General features: G+C 57.7%; 2 protein-coding genes and 1 non-coding gene across 4 annotated transcripts; all 3 read right to left on the bottom strand.

The window, feature by feature from the left end:
• Positions 1 to 202: 202 nt before the first annotated feature.
• On the bottom strand, positions 203 to 2,123 carry C2H12orf57 (chromosome 2 C12orf57 homolog). Its single transcript, XM_059682103.1, has 3 exons — positions 1,651 to 2,123; positions 1,208 to 1,384; positions 203 to 437 (listed from the first exon to the last, which is right to left on the bottom strand). Exons 1-3 carry the CDS (start codon positions 1,700 to 1,702, stop codon positions 286 to 288), a joined length of 381 nt encoding a protein of 126 aa, XP_059538086.1. The 5' UTR covers positions 1,703 to 2,123; the 3' UTR covers positions 203 to 285.
• LOC132228964 (U7 small nuclear RNA) lies at positions 1,961 to 2,023 on the bottom strand. The gene has a single exon (XR_009451554.1). It is a non-coding gene; the product is annotated as a U7 small nuclear RNA (small nuclear RNA).
• Positions 2,124 to 3,021: 898 nt separating the features above from the next.
• ATN1 (atrophin 1) lies at positions 3,022 to 15,069 on the bottom strand. 2 transcript variants are annotated; one of them, XM_059682090.1, is made up of 10 exons: positions 14,932 to 15,069; positions 10,367 to 10,560; positions 10,083 to 10,220; positions 9,819 to 9,932; positions 7,266 to 9,253; positions 6,897 to 7,119; positions 5,687 to 6,383; positions 4,251 to 4,394; positions 3,745 to 3,925; positions 3,022 to 3,571 (listed from the first exon to the last, which is right to left on the bottom strand). In XM_059682090.1, the coding sequence occupies exons 2-10, from the start codon at positions 10,391 to 10,393 to the stop codon at positions 3,538 to 3,540; spliced, it is 3,546 nt and encodes a 1,181-aa protein (XP_059538073.1). In that variant the 5' UTR covers positions 10,394 to 10,560; positions 14,932 to 15,069; the 3' UTR covers positions 3,022 to 3,537. The 2 variants fall into 2 exon arrangements, with proteins under 2 accessions (XP_059538073.1, XP_059538074.1); XM_059682091.1 differs by having other exon boundaries at positions 7,266 to 9,250.
• Positions 15,070 to 15,417: the final 348 nt, after the last annotated feature.

The following is a 15,417-nucleotide window of genomic DNA, read 5'->3' as shown; positions in this document are numbered from 1 at the left end:
CCTCACCAGAGGTACTACCTGTGCAGGCCCACCCGCTCAGGGTGCTGAAGGGCCGGCCCACCCTCCGACCCTGCCTTGGAGCAGGGTTGGGCCCAGCAAGAGCATGGGAAGATCTGGACAGGGACATGAGCAACTGAAATGGCAGAGGGACTCCGGGGCCAGGAGGTGGGCTTGTCAGGTCACAAAAGAACGACGCTGAGAAGAAGTCACAGGCATGTTTATTATCCACCGAGACATGGAGATCTTCCCTTCCCAGGCAATGTCACGGGGAGGGGAGGCCAACTCTCAGGAGGCGGCTACGCTGCCACCGGAAGCAGGCCCGTGGGGTGGCAGTGTCATAGGCGGCAGGAACAGTGCCTTCAGCTTGCCCGACAGGCTGGCAATCTCAGGATCCTGGGCTTCGTAAGACTTGACCAAGCGGGCAAACTTCAGGACACCTGCAAGGGGGGGGGAGGGGGTCTGAGGTCAACCCACATCCCCAGGGAATGGAGGTGCTCAAGACGAGGACAGAGGGTAGCCTGAGCATGAGTCACTCGCCAGGTAGCTGTCTGCAAAACAAGGCACATGAAAGGCCTCTGCCCTCAGGGTTTGGATCAACCACTTTCTCGTCTACACGGAGCACAACCAGATGGGATGCAGGGAATGGAAATATCCCAAGGCAGCGTGCTTCTCCCTATCGAGTGAACAATGTTAGCAATTTAGTCACAGAAATCCAAAGTATGAACACCCAGGAAACACCCCATATCTATAACCACAACACAGGAGGGCCAGGGGGTGACCGGCCTACATCAGTCAGCACCCTTGGGGAATACCATGATCTCATTAAAGAAACTGAACTTCCAACCCTCAAGCAGGGAGCAGCCCAAACACCTTGGCGGGGCTGCAGAAGCTGCTATTATGCAGACGAAAAGCTTTCAAAACGGGATTCAGGTCCGGCTCTGCGGTGACGACCCTCCGGCACTTAGTTTACTACAAGAGTATGTTTCCTCATCTTAAAATGGAATAATAGTATAACTAATGGTAACTGCAAAATGCACTGAGGACTTCACCTGGCGCATTTCAGAGTAGATCCTAGGACCTAGGGGGCTCAGGGCCAATACTATTAGACGGATTGTGGCTGCCTCCGTGTGGCGAGAAGGGAGACGACAGTCAGGGCAACGAATCCAGCACGTTTCTCCCCAACTCCACCCCATCCCGGCCGACCCACCTTCCCCGTCGCAGCTGAAGCCATAGGCCTTGATGACCTCCTGCTGAATCTGCGTGGCCACGGGCAGCACGAACTGCAGCATCTTGCCCATGTCGTTGCACGCGTTGTCCCGAGCCTCGTCCATGCGCACGGCGTTCTCGGGGGCCGCGAACGCCTGGATCACCTCGGCCAGGACCACTGTGTGGCGGATGCAACCCAGGGTGGCGTCCCGGGCCGGCGCCGGAGCGTGGCCGGCAGGCCCAGCCGAGTGCAGGGAAGAGGACAGGGAATTAGCGGGCCGAAGCCGTGGTAACCCGATAAACACGGCCCCGCACCCCTCCGAGGAGGGAGGAGGCTGGTACCCCGCGCCCCGTTTCCGGCGGAGCAAGCCCATCTCGCTGCCAGCCCCCGCCGGCACCCTCCCCGGCAGGCAGCCCCCGGGACTAGGATGCCCTGCTGCTCACCCTTGGCCTGTTCGGCGCTCAGGGCCGCAGCCTGGGCCGAGGCGGACGCCATAGCGCCACGGGAGCAGCACGGACGGCAAGACCTAGGAAATGCCGGGAAGAGAGGGAGGCCGCCGACCGGTTCCCCGGGGTAGTCGGGGCGGGGGGAGAGCCAGCCGCAGCCGGAAGTTCCTCGGGCGCCCCCCAGAGCACCCCACGGAACCCCGAGGAACTGGGAACACTCGGGGGCGTGACGCTGTAACGAGCAGGGAGAATAACGCCCGCGCGCGCTCTAAGTGGTTCTATTGTTGCCATGAACTCGCGGTTTGGGGAGGGCCTTCCGGGGCGAGCCGGAAGACCTGCTGGACAAATTCAAAAAGAGCTGTAAGCACTGCGGGGCGGGCCCTGGCGAGAACGCGGGGCACCCGTGGACTCCGCTGAGGGTGAGGGTGACTCCGGGCGGACGCTCCCAGCGCCCACTGCTGTGCACGCAGCGAGGCGCGCTGCGAGTCTCTCAAGGAAAGACAGTACTTAAGGGACTCGTGTGCATGCCTAGAGTTGGCAAACGTTTGAGACGAGCGTATGCAAATGAGACCGATGCTGATTGGCTGAGAGAACCCAGTCACACCTTTTGGTTTTTAAGGAGAGTGACTTGCAGCAATAAAAGCTTTTGGAACTGAAACAGCCGTCGCACTTGCATAGGAGTGCCGCGGCGTGATGCCGTCTAACTTGTCTAGGCGTTTGAAATGGTCACCTGCTCTCTTCTCAAACCATAGGGTAAAGACTCCTGGATTCTAATCGCATTCATCTATGGAAATACGGCTCTTGGACCTCTGCTTCATAATGTCTCAAAGTATTCTGCAGAAAGGATTCAGACTGGTGGCTCCTAGCTGCCATGCCTCAGCGCGGCAGTGGTGGTTCAGTGGTTGAGTGTGGACCTATGAATCAGGTGGGGGTTCATTCCCCGTCAGAGTACATGCCCGGGTTACAGGCTTATGGGGGAGGAGGGGGACAGGGGAGGGAAGGGGGGGTGTAAGGGAGGGAGAGGGAAGGGGAAGTTTTCAAGAAGCAGCCAATCAATGATTTTCTCTCATTGATGTTCCTATCTCGCTCTCCCTTCTCTGAAATTAATAAAAATATATTTTAAAAACAAAAACCTCCTAAGTCTGAGTATTTCCTAGACCTGACCTTGGCAGAGGTGTGCCTGTCCCAGGCCTCCAGCATCCTGATGGGAGTATCCTTTTCAACTGTCCAGGGTCCCTCCACCCAGTTCTTCAGAAGGCCCATCCCTTCCCACTTCCCAGAGGGTCTCTATTGAGGCCCCATTGAGCAACTTCCCACCCCTCACCCCCACCCTGCCCCGTAGCCCGCAAAGAAGGAGTCACAGCCATCTTCCTGGGGAGTTGTGAGGATGTTTTGTTTGGTTGGTTTTGGTTGGGATGTTTTTAAAGAGCATCATATAGATATTTATATATATAAATTATTAATGTGGGGCAGGGGCAAGGGGCATACATTGCAGAGGGGGGCGCGCACACAGGGGTTGGGTAGAGGCAGGGGGTGGCACACAATGCTACGCAAAAACAGCCACATCTAACAGATGAAATAATCACACCAACGGGGCAGGGAGGGGTGGTGGCCACAGGGGCTGGGCGCGGGACAGGAAGAAAGCAGGGGGACAAAAAGAGGGACCTGGTCCAAGATACTGCGCGCTTTCTGCCCCCACCCCCCTACCTCCCCACCTCTGCACACCACAGGAGCCTCGGTTTCCCATCTGTCCCTTCCTCCCTCCCTCTGCCCAGCTGCTGAGGCCCTGCAACTGAGCAGCACCCCTCCTCGCTCTGGGTGGCAGGCCGGGAGGGAGACTTCCAAGATCCAGATGCACACTTGGGTGTTCTCTTGATTGCAGGCTTACAGTGGCTTGTCACTTTCCTTTTTCAGGTGACTGGGAGTAGAACAGAATAAGCGAGTGAGGTCAAATCTGACCTGAACCCTCTCACAGAGGATGGTGGAAGAGGGGATCCCTCCCTGAGAAGACTAACACCAAGTTGTACCATGCCTACACCCCATCCCAGGCTTACATCTCCTCATCCCTGGCCAAGGGGCGCCCAGTCGTACCTGTAGTAGTCCTCCTGGGCAGGCAGCGGCACACTGTGCAGCGGGTGATGGGCATGCAGCCACTGCTGCTGCTCCAGCGCCAGGCGCTGCAGCTCAGCGGACTGTGCGTGCATGGCCTGCAGCTGGTGAGCTGCTGACATCGGGGCAGAGAGGGAAGCTGGCAGGTCCCGGTAAGGAGCAGCTGTAGGCAGGAAGGGCACAGGACACATGACTGATGACCTACTCTGAGCCAAGAGATAACCAACCACTTTACATACAGAGGAAACTGAGACTAAACATGTTAGGTAACAGCAGCCTTGAAAAATGCCAGTGGTGGAGTTAGGATTCAAACTTCTTGGCCCGGCAATAAAACCTGTGCCTCTCCCCAGCAGAGCGACTCCCACCCCCAGCTCTTCTGGGCACCTCCTCACCCACCCCAAGCCAAATTAGGCCAATCCCACCACCCAAATTCCTCCTTTCTGCTCTTCTCTTATTAGACCCTCCCTATCCCCAACCTCCATCCTTACCAAAGAGCTGGTGACGAAGAACTTCATTCTCGTGCAGAGGGTGAGGAAGAAGGGGGTTGGGGAGGGTCCCAGCTGGGTAGGGTATCCGGGTAAGGTGAGACCCTGAGGCCAGGGGGTCAATGAGAGGGTGCACTGAGGCAGAGGCTGGAGGGTAAAGAAGAGGAAGGTGTCACCAGAAGGCAGGTTTGGGGGAAACCATGCATGTAGTGAAGGGATCCAAGCCTGGGAAGAGAGATGGAAAATCAAACACAGGGAGATCCAGAGTGGAACAAGGAGCACAATGCACAAGTGTGAGACACTAATGGAGCAGGGACATATTAACAGACAGATTATAGTTATCAGAGAGGTCTGAGGAAAAGGAAAGAGAGACGTGGTCTGCTTAGAGGAGATGAAAGAGGAAAGAAAGTTGAGAAAATGAGACAGGAAGAGAGGTTAACAGAGAGAGAGAAAGCTCAAGGGAGGTTGGAATGAACATGAATGTAAGGTTAGATTGGGCAATAAGAAATCTAGTGAAACCCTAGCCCCGTGGTCGGCAAACCGTGGCTCGCAAGCCACATGCGGCTCTTTGGCCCCTTGAGTGTGGCTCTTCCACAAAATACCACGTGCGGGCGCGCACGTATAGTGCGATTGAAACTTCGTGGCCCATGCGCAGATGTCGGTATCTTGTGGAAGAGCTGGTATTTTGTGGAAAAGCCACATTCAAGGGGCCAAAGAGCCGCATGTGGCTCGCGAGCCGCGGTTTGCCTAGCTGCAGTTTGCCAACCACTGCAGCCGGTTTGGGCTCAGTGGCTAGAGCATTGGCCTGTGGACTGAAGGGTCCCAGGTTGGATTCCGGTCAAGGGCACATGCCCGGGTTATGGGCTTAATCCCTAGTAGGGGGCTTGCAGGAGATAGCCGATCAATGATTCTCTCTCATCCTTGATGTTTCTCTCTCTCCCTTCCTCTCTGAAATCAATAAAAGTCTTTTTTTTTTTTAAAAAAAAAAGAAATATAGTAAAAGGACAGTAAGTAAAGCTCATTATCACCTATGATGCCCACAACCACAGCTACAAGATTCTTTCTGAAAGGCACAGAGATGGGGAGGAACATAAAAGACCTACAGCTGGGAGGAGAGAAGGTGGCAAGAAGTCACAAGAGAGCTGAATCCAGAGGAGCAAGAAAACAGGTACGTGAGGGTCTGGGGGATGGGCGGTAACGTAGAAAGGCAGTGCTCTCTCAAAGGGCTCAGCTTTGGCCTCTCTCATGGGTGGGATGTGGGGAACAGTCGCTGTGGCAAGGCTAGGGTAGGAGAGGACAGGCTGGTGAATGACAGGGAAGCAAAGATCAGGAAGCACTGAGGAGAGAGCTCATGCCGGACGAAGGGGGTCCTGGACTGAGGAAGAGAAGAGCCCACCCACTTGGGGGGGGGGGGGGCAGGAAGGAAGTAGGTGTCTCACCTGCGTGGATGGCATCCTGCTGGTGAAGGTGCAGGTGCGAGTGGATGTGGGAGTGCTGGTGGTGGTGGGGGGTCACGTTGAGCATCTGCAGCCGGGCCAGCGGGTCGTTGCCCAGGGCTGCCACCCTCTCCGCGTGCTGCCTCTCCGCGGCCAGGCGCTCCGCGTAGGACATGTCGGGCCGCAGGGCGGGCCCCGCCGCCAGCGCCAGGCGCTCTCTCTCCAGCGGCCCCAGGCTCGGGTGAAACGGGAACGGGTGCAGGCCAGGGGGGCCAGGCTGCAGAGCCAGGCCTCCGTGGCGAGGGAAGGGGTCCAGCCCAGGCCCAGGGACCCCGTGTAGGGGCTCCAGCTCACTGGGCTTCACCTCAAAGCCGGGCTTGAGGCGGTCACGGAGGTCTCTTTCTCGGGCTTCCCGCTCCCTCTCCCGAGCTGCTGGGTCACTGCTGTACAGGGCTGGGACATTGTAACCCAGGAGTCCCGGGTCCACTGCCCCCAGGGGCACGTAGAACGGATGGTTGCGGTTGCCAGGAGACATGACGTGAGGCCGGGCATATTCACTGAGTGTGCGCAGGGCTGGAGTGTCAGGACCCAGGTAGGGGGGCACTGTAGCCACAGCACTGCCCGGCTCAAATGGAGGGCGATGGGGCACTGGGCCGAGAGACGGACACTCCACTGGAGCACGGCCCTCCTGAGCCAACTTCTGTGGGATACAGGGAGAAAAGGAATCAGAAGAGTAGTTTTATAAAATGGTGGCCAGGCCCTGTCTGGTGTGGCTCAGTTGGTTGGAGCATCAGCCTGTACACCAAAACGTTGCAGGTTCAAATCCGGGTTGGGACATGGGCGAAAAGCAACCCACCACGTTTCTCTCTCCCTTCTTCTCTCTGGAAATCAATAATAAAAAAGGTGGGCAATCCTGAGCTGCTAGTTTATCTCAGCAGCAGAATGCCAAAGTACCTCGTCTTTTTGGAACTCAGCCCACCAGGGACTCCCCTACCCACTTCTGAAGAGCAGCTCTTACAATCCACAGGTAGTCTGACCTGAGCCGACCCCAGGCCAGGCATCCCTCCCGCAGGAATCCTGTGGTCTCCATTTCCTGGGCTGCAGTACTTCCTCCTCCCCAAGAGGTGGCGCAGTGACCCCCGCCCCTCGAGCCTGACTGCGCAGCGCACAAGGCAGGCCGGAAGGCGGGAGGCGCACGCCGTGACGCACTCACCACGCTCCGCTCCAGCTCGCGCTCCTTCTCGCGCTCGCGCTCCTTCTCGCGTTCTCGCTCGCGCTCGCGCTCCTTCTCTTCGCGCGCGCGCTGTTCGGCCTCGCGCCGCACCTTCTCCACCAGGTCGGCCCGCTTCTTGGCCAGCTTGGAGCCCTCCAAGGGCACGAAGTACAGGTCGCTGCGCGCGCACGAGTTAAAGCCGCGGTCCAGGTGTTTGTTGAACCTGTGGGCGCAGAGGCAGCGCGCGCTCAACCGCCACCGGCTGGGCAGGCGGACGGAGGCCGCCGTACTTTACAAAGCACCTTGTGGACGCAGCCCCCCGACTCCCGCTCCGCCATTCCCCACCCCAGCCCGCCCGCGCTCACTCACCGGGCTGACTGACTGGCATGGCTGGGCACGTCTACCACCTTGGGAGGGGGAGAGGGGCTGCGGGCCGCGGGCACTGGGCTCTCGGGGGTCTCGTACTCCTCAGCCGGCTCCTGTTTGATCTGCGTGGCGCTCAGGGGCGGTCCTGGGGCCGGGCCGGCCGGCGGTGGCAGAGCAGACAGGCCCGCGGGTCCCGCTGGCGGCAGCGGCCCGGGCCCCACCGTGGGCGAGCCCGGCTTGAAGGGGCCCGGGCCCGCGGGCGGCGAGGTGCCTCGGTAGCCCGGGGGGGTCCCCGTTCGGAAGGAGGGCGGGGACCCAGGCTTGTACCCCGGCGGGGTGGCTGTCTTGTAGGCCCCCGGGGAAGGGGCCCGCTTCCCGTACGGCGGGGCGCCAGGCGGGGAGGCGGCCTTGTAGCCGGCGGGCGAGGACGCCACGGTGGCGATGACTGTGGAGAGCGTCGCCGAGGAGGTGGTGACCGGAGGCGCCGGGGGGAAGGGGTAGGGCGCCCCTGGGGGGCCCTGGGAAGGAGAGGGGTGTGGACACGGGTAGGACCCTTGAGAGGAGGCAGAGGAGTTGGAAGAGGAGGAGGTGGGGGGGCCGCTGGGGCCCGCCTGGCTGTAGGGCACCTGGCCGTGAGGGGGGGGCAGGTGTGCCGGCCCCGGTGGGTAGGGCCGCAGAGCGCCCAGGGAGGGAGACATGGCATAAGGGTGCCCATGGTGGGAACTGCTGCCCTCCAGAGGGTGGGCATATGCTCCGGGTGGAGGGGGCCCGGAGCTCCCATGATGCGGCTGCTGCTGCTGTGGCGGCTGCTGCTGCTGCTGCTGGTGGTGATGGTGATGTGTGGGGGCGGGGGGGTGGGCAGTGGACTGGCCTCCAGCAGGAGGGAAGGGGCCTGGATGGGCATTGTTGTTGGCGAGGAGGCGGCCATAGGCAGGGGGTGGGGGGGGACCCTGGCTCCACACAGCCTGGGAAGGGAGCGAAGGCTGGGTGTACTTGGGCGGCTGATTGGACACGGAGAGGCTTGTGGGGGGAGGGAAGGAGTGGGGATAACTGGGCAGGGCCTGGGAAGCGGGGTACTGGGAGGCAGAGGAGGACGAAGAACTGGACGAGGAGGCTGCTGCAGAGCTGCTACTAGAGGACGAGTAAGGGTACCTCATTGGCGGGGCCGGGGCAGAAGAGGAGGCAGGGGGCAGAGGGTGGGGCGAGGGAGCAAGAGTGGGGCCCTTTTCTGGGCCAGGAGGAAGTCCACCCATACCCTGCCCCATGGCATGGGGAGAGGGCAGATGCCCAGGTAGGGGCTGGGATCCCAGGCCAGGAGGAGAGGCCGATGCATTGTTCAGGGGTCTCAAAGCAGGTGGGGGAGGCAGGTTTGGTGTCACATGTGGGAAGGTGGCTGGTGGTGGAGCAGAGGGTAGGTTCCCACCACCCACTGGAGCGTTTGATGGCTTTGTTGGGGGAGCACCCCCAGCCCCAGAGCCCGATATTGAAATGGGGGTAGTGGGTGGGGGTTGCTGCTTACCGCCACTAGGGGCCCCCACTGAAGAGGCAGCCCCTCCCCCCTTGGGGCCCATTGGGGGTCCAGACAAAACTCCTCCACCAGCACCCCCAGGGTAGAGCTGTGGATGAGGCGGAGGGGCCCCAGGAGGAGCCTGGAACATTCGAGATGTGGGGGGCTCCATGGGAGCATGATATCCAGTGGGTGTCACAGAAGGGTGGGATTCAAAACCAGGCTCTGGCTGTCGAGGGTTGCTGTCTGGCGGTGGGGGGGAGGGAGGAAAGAGTGGAGGAGGGTGGTAGGGGCGGGCCGGGCCCTGGGACAGGCCAGAAGACGAGTCGGAGTCATTCTCCACGCTTCCAGGGCTGTAGATGCTGGGGGACGTGCTTCGGTTGTCCTGGTCTATATCCCTCGGGTCACTGCTACCGTCATCATTGAGGCTCCGCCCATCTAGACTGTCCAGATCCGAGGGGGACTGGGGCCGGGGGAGCTCCTGCTGCAGAAAAGGGAGAGCTGTTTTCCCCTCTGCCTTTCCTTTCTGGCTTCCCCTAGATTTAGGGCCTCCCTTGCATAAATCATTCCCCCCTCACAGCGCACCACTGGGCCACAACGTGATGGACACTCTTACTCAAGCCCACTCTCCTACCACCTCCGGATTCCACCCCTCTCCCACATTCTCAGCTGCTCCCTAATCAGCCCCTCCTTGTAAAACCCTGTTCCTCTTTGAGTGTCCATCTTAAGCACCTCCTTCCTATCCACAGCTGAACCCAAATCCGTCTTCCACCAGCGTATATCCATCCCCTTCTTAACTCCTTTACCTCTTTAACATCCCAGAAACCCTTGGTTCTTAAAAGGTCCACTTCTGCATTTTTGTATGATTTATCTGTTCCTTCCACTAAGACTTCTCACCCTAAACCTCCTCCTCCTTCCTGAAAATCAGGACCTAGAAAAGGAAAGGCCAGGCTCCTCCACGTTTCTCCTATCCCAGGTAAGATTAACGTGGGAATCCTGAATGAAAGCAAGTGTGGGGGACAGACCAGTCAGAAGATGGGTCAGAATACCTCCGTTTTGGTCTTCTTTGGTGCCTGGGTCTCCTCACTTTCACTCTCTGAGATCTCCTCACTCCGGCCCTGCTTGCTGACCTTTGGGGCGGAGGCTTCCTCTACTCGCGCCTTCTGTTAGCGAGAAAGGGAACATTCCTGTCTTGGACCTCCCAAACTCCACCACTGCCCTCTGCCAGTGAGGAAGTACCCCCACAGCACACACACACACAGCCTTAGCCCCAGTGCCTGGGCCACCTGTGGGAGGACCTCAAGACAGAATACCTTGGCCGTCTGCCTAGACTTCTCAGCTTTGCCATCACTGCTGGACGTGCTGACCCCTCCAGGGGAGGCCCGGCCCCTCGATCTCAATTCTTCCCGGGGCCCAGGGGCCTCTTTCTTCCGTCCACTCCTCATTGACATCTGAAGGAGAAGAAAGGAAACGAAAGTTTTTTTTACACTACATCTAACTTTAAGATGTGCCTTACTGCAATTCTTTCTCTCCAGGCCCACCCCCCTACCTTCCCTGCCCCTAATCTTTCATGTCCCTCATTTAAGCTGTCACTCACTGAGTCTTTATTCTGTCGTGTCTTCATTCTTCAGGCTGTGGAGACCCCATTCTCCTCTGCCTGGGCAGCTGAATACAGAAACTTCCCTGCTTCACCCCAAGTTCCCCACAACTGTGGCCTGGGAAGCAGGAAGCAGGATCTCCAAGTTTCCAGCGTAGTCACCTGGAACTTGCTGGATCTGTCTTCAGTGAAGCCTGTTAGAAAAAGACCATCAAAATGTCCAAATCAGGGAATAGAGTCTGAGGGGTTACCACAGCAAGCGCCCTAGCCTTGGCCTTTCAGTCAAGAAGTACAGGCCCGCCCTAGCTGGTTTGGCTCAGTGGATAGAGCGTCAGCCTGAGGACTGAAGGGCCCCAGGTTCAATTCCGGTCAAGGGCATATGCCTGGGTTGCAGGCTCGACCCCTAGTAGGGGGCATGCCGGAGGCAACTGGTCAATGATTCACTCTCATCATTGATGATTCTCTCTCTCTCCTTCTCCCTTCCTCTATGAAATCAATAAAGATATACTTTGAAAAATAAAATAAGTAGTGCAGGCCCCACAATACATGGCTGGCTTGCCCCATGTCTATAAGTGAATTACAGTATCATCTCTTTCATCTCTGGGGAAGGCAATAAAACTCAGATGTATCTATGAGCCCCAATTCAGGAGATGACACTATTTTACCCTTCATGATCCCTAGGACATATTTGTGCACACACCAACTCCACAGAGCCTTACAAAAGAACATCAAGAAACATAGCTAAAGTGTTAATTTATTGAGCACCCTCTTTATGTCAAGCCCTCACATACACAATATTTATAACCAACCCTGAAAAGTAGGTGTTCTTATTCCCATTACATAAGTGAGGAAACAGGCTCAAAGATTTGTGATTCTGACTTGCCAACTTCATGTGATGAACATACAGTGAGGAACCAGTGACAGCACCAAATCAAGCCCACCTCTCCCTGACTCCAAAGCCCAGGTTCTTTCTTTATACTTTATTCTCATCAGAAGTTGGTTGAGATAATCCTCAGAAGACGTAGGTCAACCCCAGAGATTTGAAAATAGTCTTTTTTCACATCAGAGTGAGTAGGACAAGCATGTCCCATTCTACAATGCAAAGGAATGCAACCCTACCAATCCCAAGACAAAATCTGTGTGTCCCCAAAGTGCAGAATTTCACTTTTGAGAGCCTCATAAGACCCCCCCTCTCTAGTGCTTGGGTTCCCAAAGGCTAGAGGAAAAGGCAGGACTTTCGCTTTACCAATCAAATCAGTGAGTACCCAATACAGATTTGTGAGCCTATCCTCTCACTTGGCTTAGACGGGAACATACACCTCCTCACACCCTATCTATATCTATATATCTATATCTGTCTATACAGTCAGCTATTTTCATTTGCATTGGTTTGTACTTCCTGCTAAGTGTCATGTCTTTCCATACTACCAACCATAGGATCTTTTGAGAGCAAAAATATTACCTTGCTACAGTTTTCTTCCTTTCTGTATCCCCCACTGATGTCATGTATAGATGGAGTTCTGTTCTTGACCTCTAAACCCACTAACTTTGTAGGTCTTGGATGAAGCGCTGCTGGCCTCAGTGGGAACAGAGTAAGCTTACCTGTGTGCTCCGAGTTAGGAGGCTTCGCTAAGGTCAATGGCATTTCCACATTCTAGACCATATTTTCCCCAAGGAATACAAAGTAATCACTTCTTACTCACCTCCACTGAACCATACTGAGGCAGGTAGTGAGGGGTGAGCCTAACCTTTCCAGGGAACTTAATAAGAATTTACTTGAGTAAAAAATAGATGGACTAAAGCCCCAGGTCTTCTGAACTTACAACGGATGCTCTGCCCAATAAACCAGCCACTTCTCTTCAACTATAACTATTAGCATATTTTTTGCTGTGTAGATTGACTTTAAAATACTGTCAACCCAAAACGTCCAAATAAAACCCAAATATCTAAAGGGGAAGACAATCTTAACAGAAGCACACAGCAATGACCATGATGACTATTTGTGACAGGTATGTCTTTGCAAGCCCCTCTAGAGAAGAGCCTCTCCTTCCAGCACCAAACCTGCTTACAAGTCAGTCAGACCCAGGGAATCCGAAAGGCCACAGAAATGCAGGAATGTACCTGCGCAAGCCCAGTGTGCCCCTCCCCATACTTCCACTTTTGAAATCTGCCCTGGCTGGTTTGGCTCAGTGAATAGAGCGTCAGCCTGTGGACTGAAGGATCCTGGGTTCGATTCTGGTCAAGGGCACATACCCCGGTTGTGAGCTCAATCCCCAGTGCGGGGCATGCAAGAGGCAGTTGATCAATGATTCTCTCTCATCATTGTTGTTTCTCTCTCTCTCCCTCTTCCTTCCTCTCTGAAACAATAAAAATATATTTTAAGAAATAAAATCAAATCAGCCGAAGTCTGATAAAATAAGCAATGAGTAGCTTTGAAGAAAAGCAGTCATTGAAAGGTAGGTAATCCTGGGGGAAGGAGGGGCGGGGAGTGAGAGAGAAATTAAGGTTGTATTTATGTGTCTGAACCAGGGGCATGTTTTAACACCAGCAAGCTAAGCTACACTCCATCCTGTAGCCAGTCACTAACATTCACAAAGTACCTACTATGTGTCTGGCAACACACAGCTCATTCACCGTCATTGCTTCACTGCAAAAGGAAAATGATAAAGACCAGACTGGGGAAGTGGAAAAGTGAGAAATAGGGAGAGTCTCTAAGTAAAAACAGAAAAAGAAATTAAGGGAGAAATATGAGAAGGATGTGAGAGGGAATACAATAGAGGCACAGGGTTTTCGGGAAGGACTTGAATTCCAGCCCCCATCATCATTCCAGATCTACCAGACTAACAAACACCTCGATAACAAAGCAGCCCAGACCAGCAGGTAACAATGCACTGGCCTAAGCCTTCAGAGAATCCAGGATTGTCAAAGGGGCCTCAGAAATCATCTCATCTACGCAACCCCTTCACCTGGCAATGAATCCGAGGCTCAAAGAAACAGAAGTGACTTGCCCCAGGTCACAGACGTACAGCCAGGACTAGACCCAGGTCTCCGGGCTCCACCGCACCAGCTGTTCCACAGCCCTCTCCCCTGGGCCACCCTTACCTGAGATGGGCGTGGAAAGCCCAGCCATTCCTACAAGATGGGAGGAATAGCTCCAAGGTTCGCTGAGGAAAGGGGCCACTGTGTCAAAAGAGGCAAAGACTGATTGGGGAGGAAGACTCACGCTTACGAAAATGGAAGAATATCAGTGCAAAGCAGCAAAAAGACTCCTGCATACAAAAAGTCCCTAAAAATGAGAGAGGGTCAGAAAAAACTACCAAAAGATGGTCTCATGAACAGAGCATTCCCAGGCTCCCACCGGGCCTACGGGGAGGGACTTGGAGAAACACCGTGACCGTCGAGGTGGAAGGAAAGCCCATCCACCACCAGCAACACTAGAAACCGTCTCCCGCACCCAGACCACAGTCCGAGGACATAGCCAAAGGCTGAGGTCCAATCGACACGCTGAGCCCCCACCTACTGGACAGCCCAGCGGATCGTTGCCATGGCAACACAATGACAGAACCTGCCCCTCAAGAGTCCATCTCAGGGGTCCATCTGCCAGCCACTCCCCCTGCAGTTGCCAAAGCAACTCCTACTCCTCGACGGTCCCCTCAGGGAAGAGGGCTTCCGAGTCCACCCGGGTCACAGCGAGCCCTGCACAAAGGGAATTCGCGGGGCTCAAACCGTCCTGAAGGCAGCCCGCCCGCCCGGGAGACCGCGGCTGGAGGGGCCGGGGAGGCCCTGGACGTGAAGGGGAGGGGACACCTTGTCTCCAGGGCCTACATGTCCCAATTCTCTGGTTTCCACGCTCCCGTCGGTGTCCCTCTCTCCGTTAGTTTTAGGGTCACCCACACTACTGGACCCCAATATGCTCCTCGCCAAGAAGTAACTATGCCTGAAACTGGGAGGGAAAAAAAAAGGACAGAGGTGACCTGACATGGGGGAAAGAAAACGGAATCACAAAGGCACTGCCTTCCCAATTCCACGCAGGAACACCTGGGGGGGCTCAAAGGTGCACCCCTCCTGGGCCTTCCGCAGGCTGCGCTCTCCCCTCACAGCCACAATCCCCCCCCTTTCCCACCGCACCCCACCCCACCCCTTCCCTTCCCCGTCTCCCACCCCTGCGCGCCCACCACCCCACCCGGCTCCGAACCCGGGCCTGGGCCTCCGGGCTGCTCCCGGGGACCTGGCGCCCACCTCGCGGCCCCGTCCATTCCTTTCCGCTTCGCCCCAAAGCCCCTCACGGGCATCCCTCACCCCCCAACCACCCCACCCCGGTTCCTCTTCGGTCCGGGGTCCCGCTACCCCATCACCCTCCTCCTGAGACCCTCCCACCCCACCTGCCCGGTCCGCCGGGCGCCGCGGCCCCTCCGACCCCCCAGCCTCAGGCCGGGCAGCGCCCGCCGCGGGGGGACCCGATCGGAAACAGAACAAATGGAGGCGGCGGCGGGAGGGGGCCGGGAGGTGGGGGTGGGGAGCCGGGCCCGAACCCGGGCGTGCCCGGGCCCGGCGGCAGCTCTTACCTGGCGGTAGCGCGGGACAGCCGGCTGGTTCCGAGCAGGATCCGGGGCTCCGGCGCCGACGGGGGGCGGCGGCCGCTCCCCGCCCCCCGCTCCTCTTCCCGCTTCAGTCGCCGCCGCGACGGCGGCGGCGGCGGCTCCGACCCTCTCGGAGGGCGGCCCCCATCCCCCTCTCCCCCCGCAGGCCGGCCGCTCCCCCCGGCTCACCCCGACCGGCTTCGCTCAGCCCCTCCCCGGCCCCCGCCGCCCGGAACGCCGGCCGCGCTGCTCGCCCCCGCGGCCCGGCCGGCCCTCCGCTCGGCTACGCGCCGCCGCCTCGCCCGCCGCCCGCGCCCGGCCCGCGCCGTCCCCGGCCCCGAGGAGGCCTCCGCCGCGGCCCCGCCCCTTCCCGGCGCCGTCCCCGGGCCCCTCGGACCCTCCCCGGCCGGCGGGCCCCCGAGACAGTCCTGGCCCCTGGCCGCTGGCCCCGGCCCGACGCCGGGCTGCGGG

This window comes from Myotis daubentonii, chromosome 2, assembly GCF_963259705.1.
Source record: "Myotis daubentonii chromosome 2, mMyoDau2.1, whole genome shotgun sequence".
Taxonomy (NCBI): domain Eukaryota; kingdom Metazoa; phylum Chordata; class Mammalia; order Chiroptera; family Vespertilionidae; genus Myotis; species Myotis daubentonii.
This window is presented reverse-complemented; position numbering and strand designations above follow the sequence as displayed.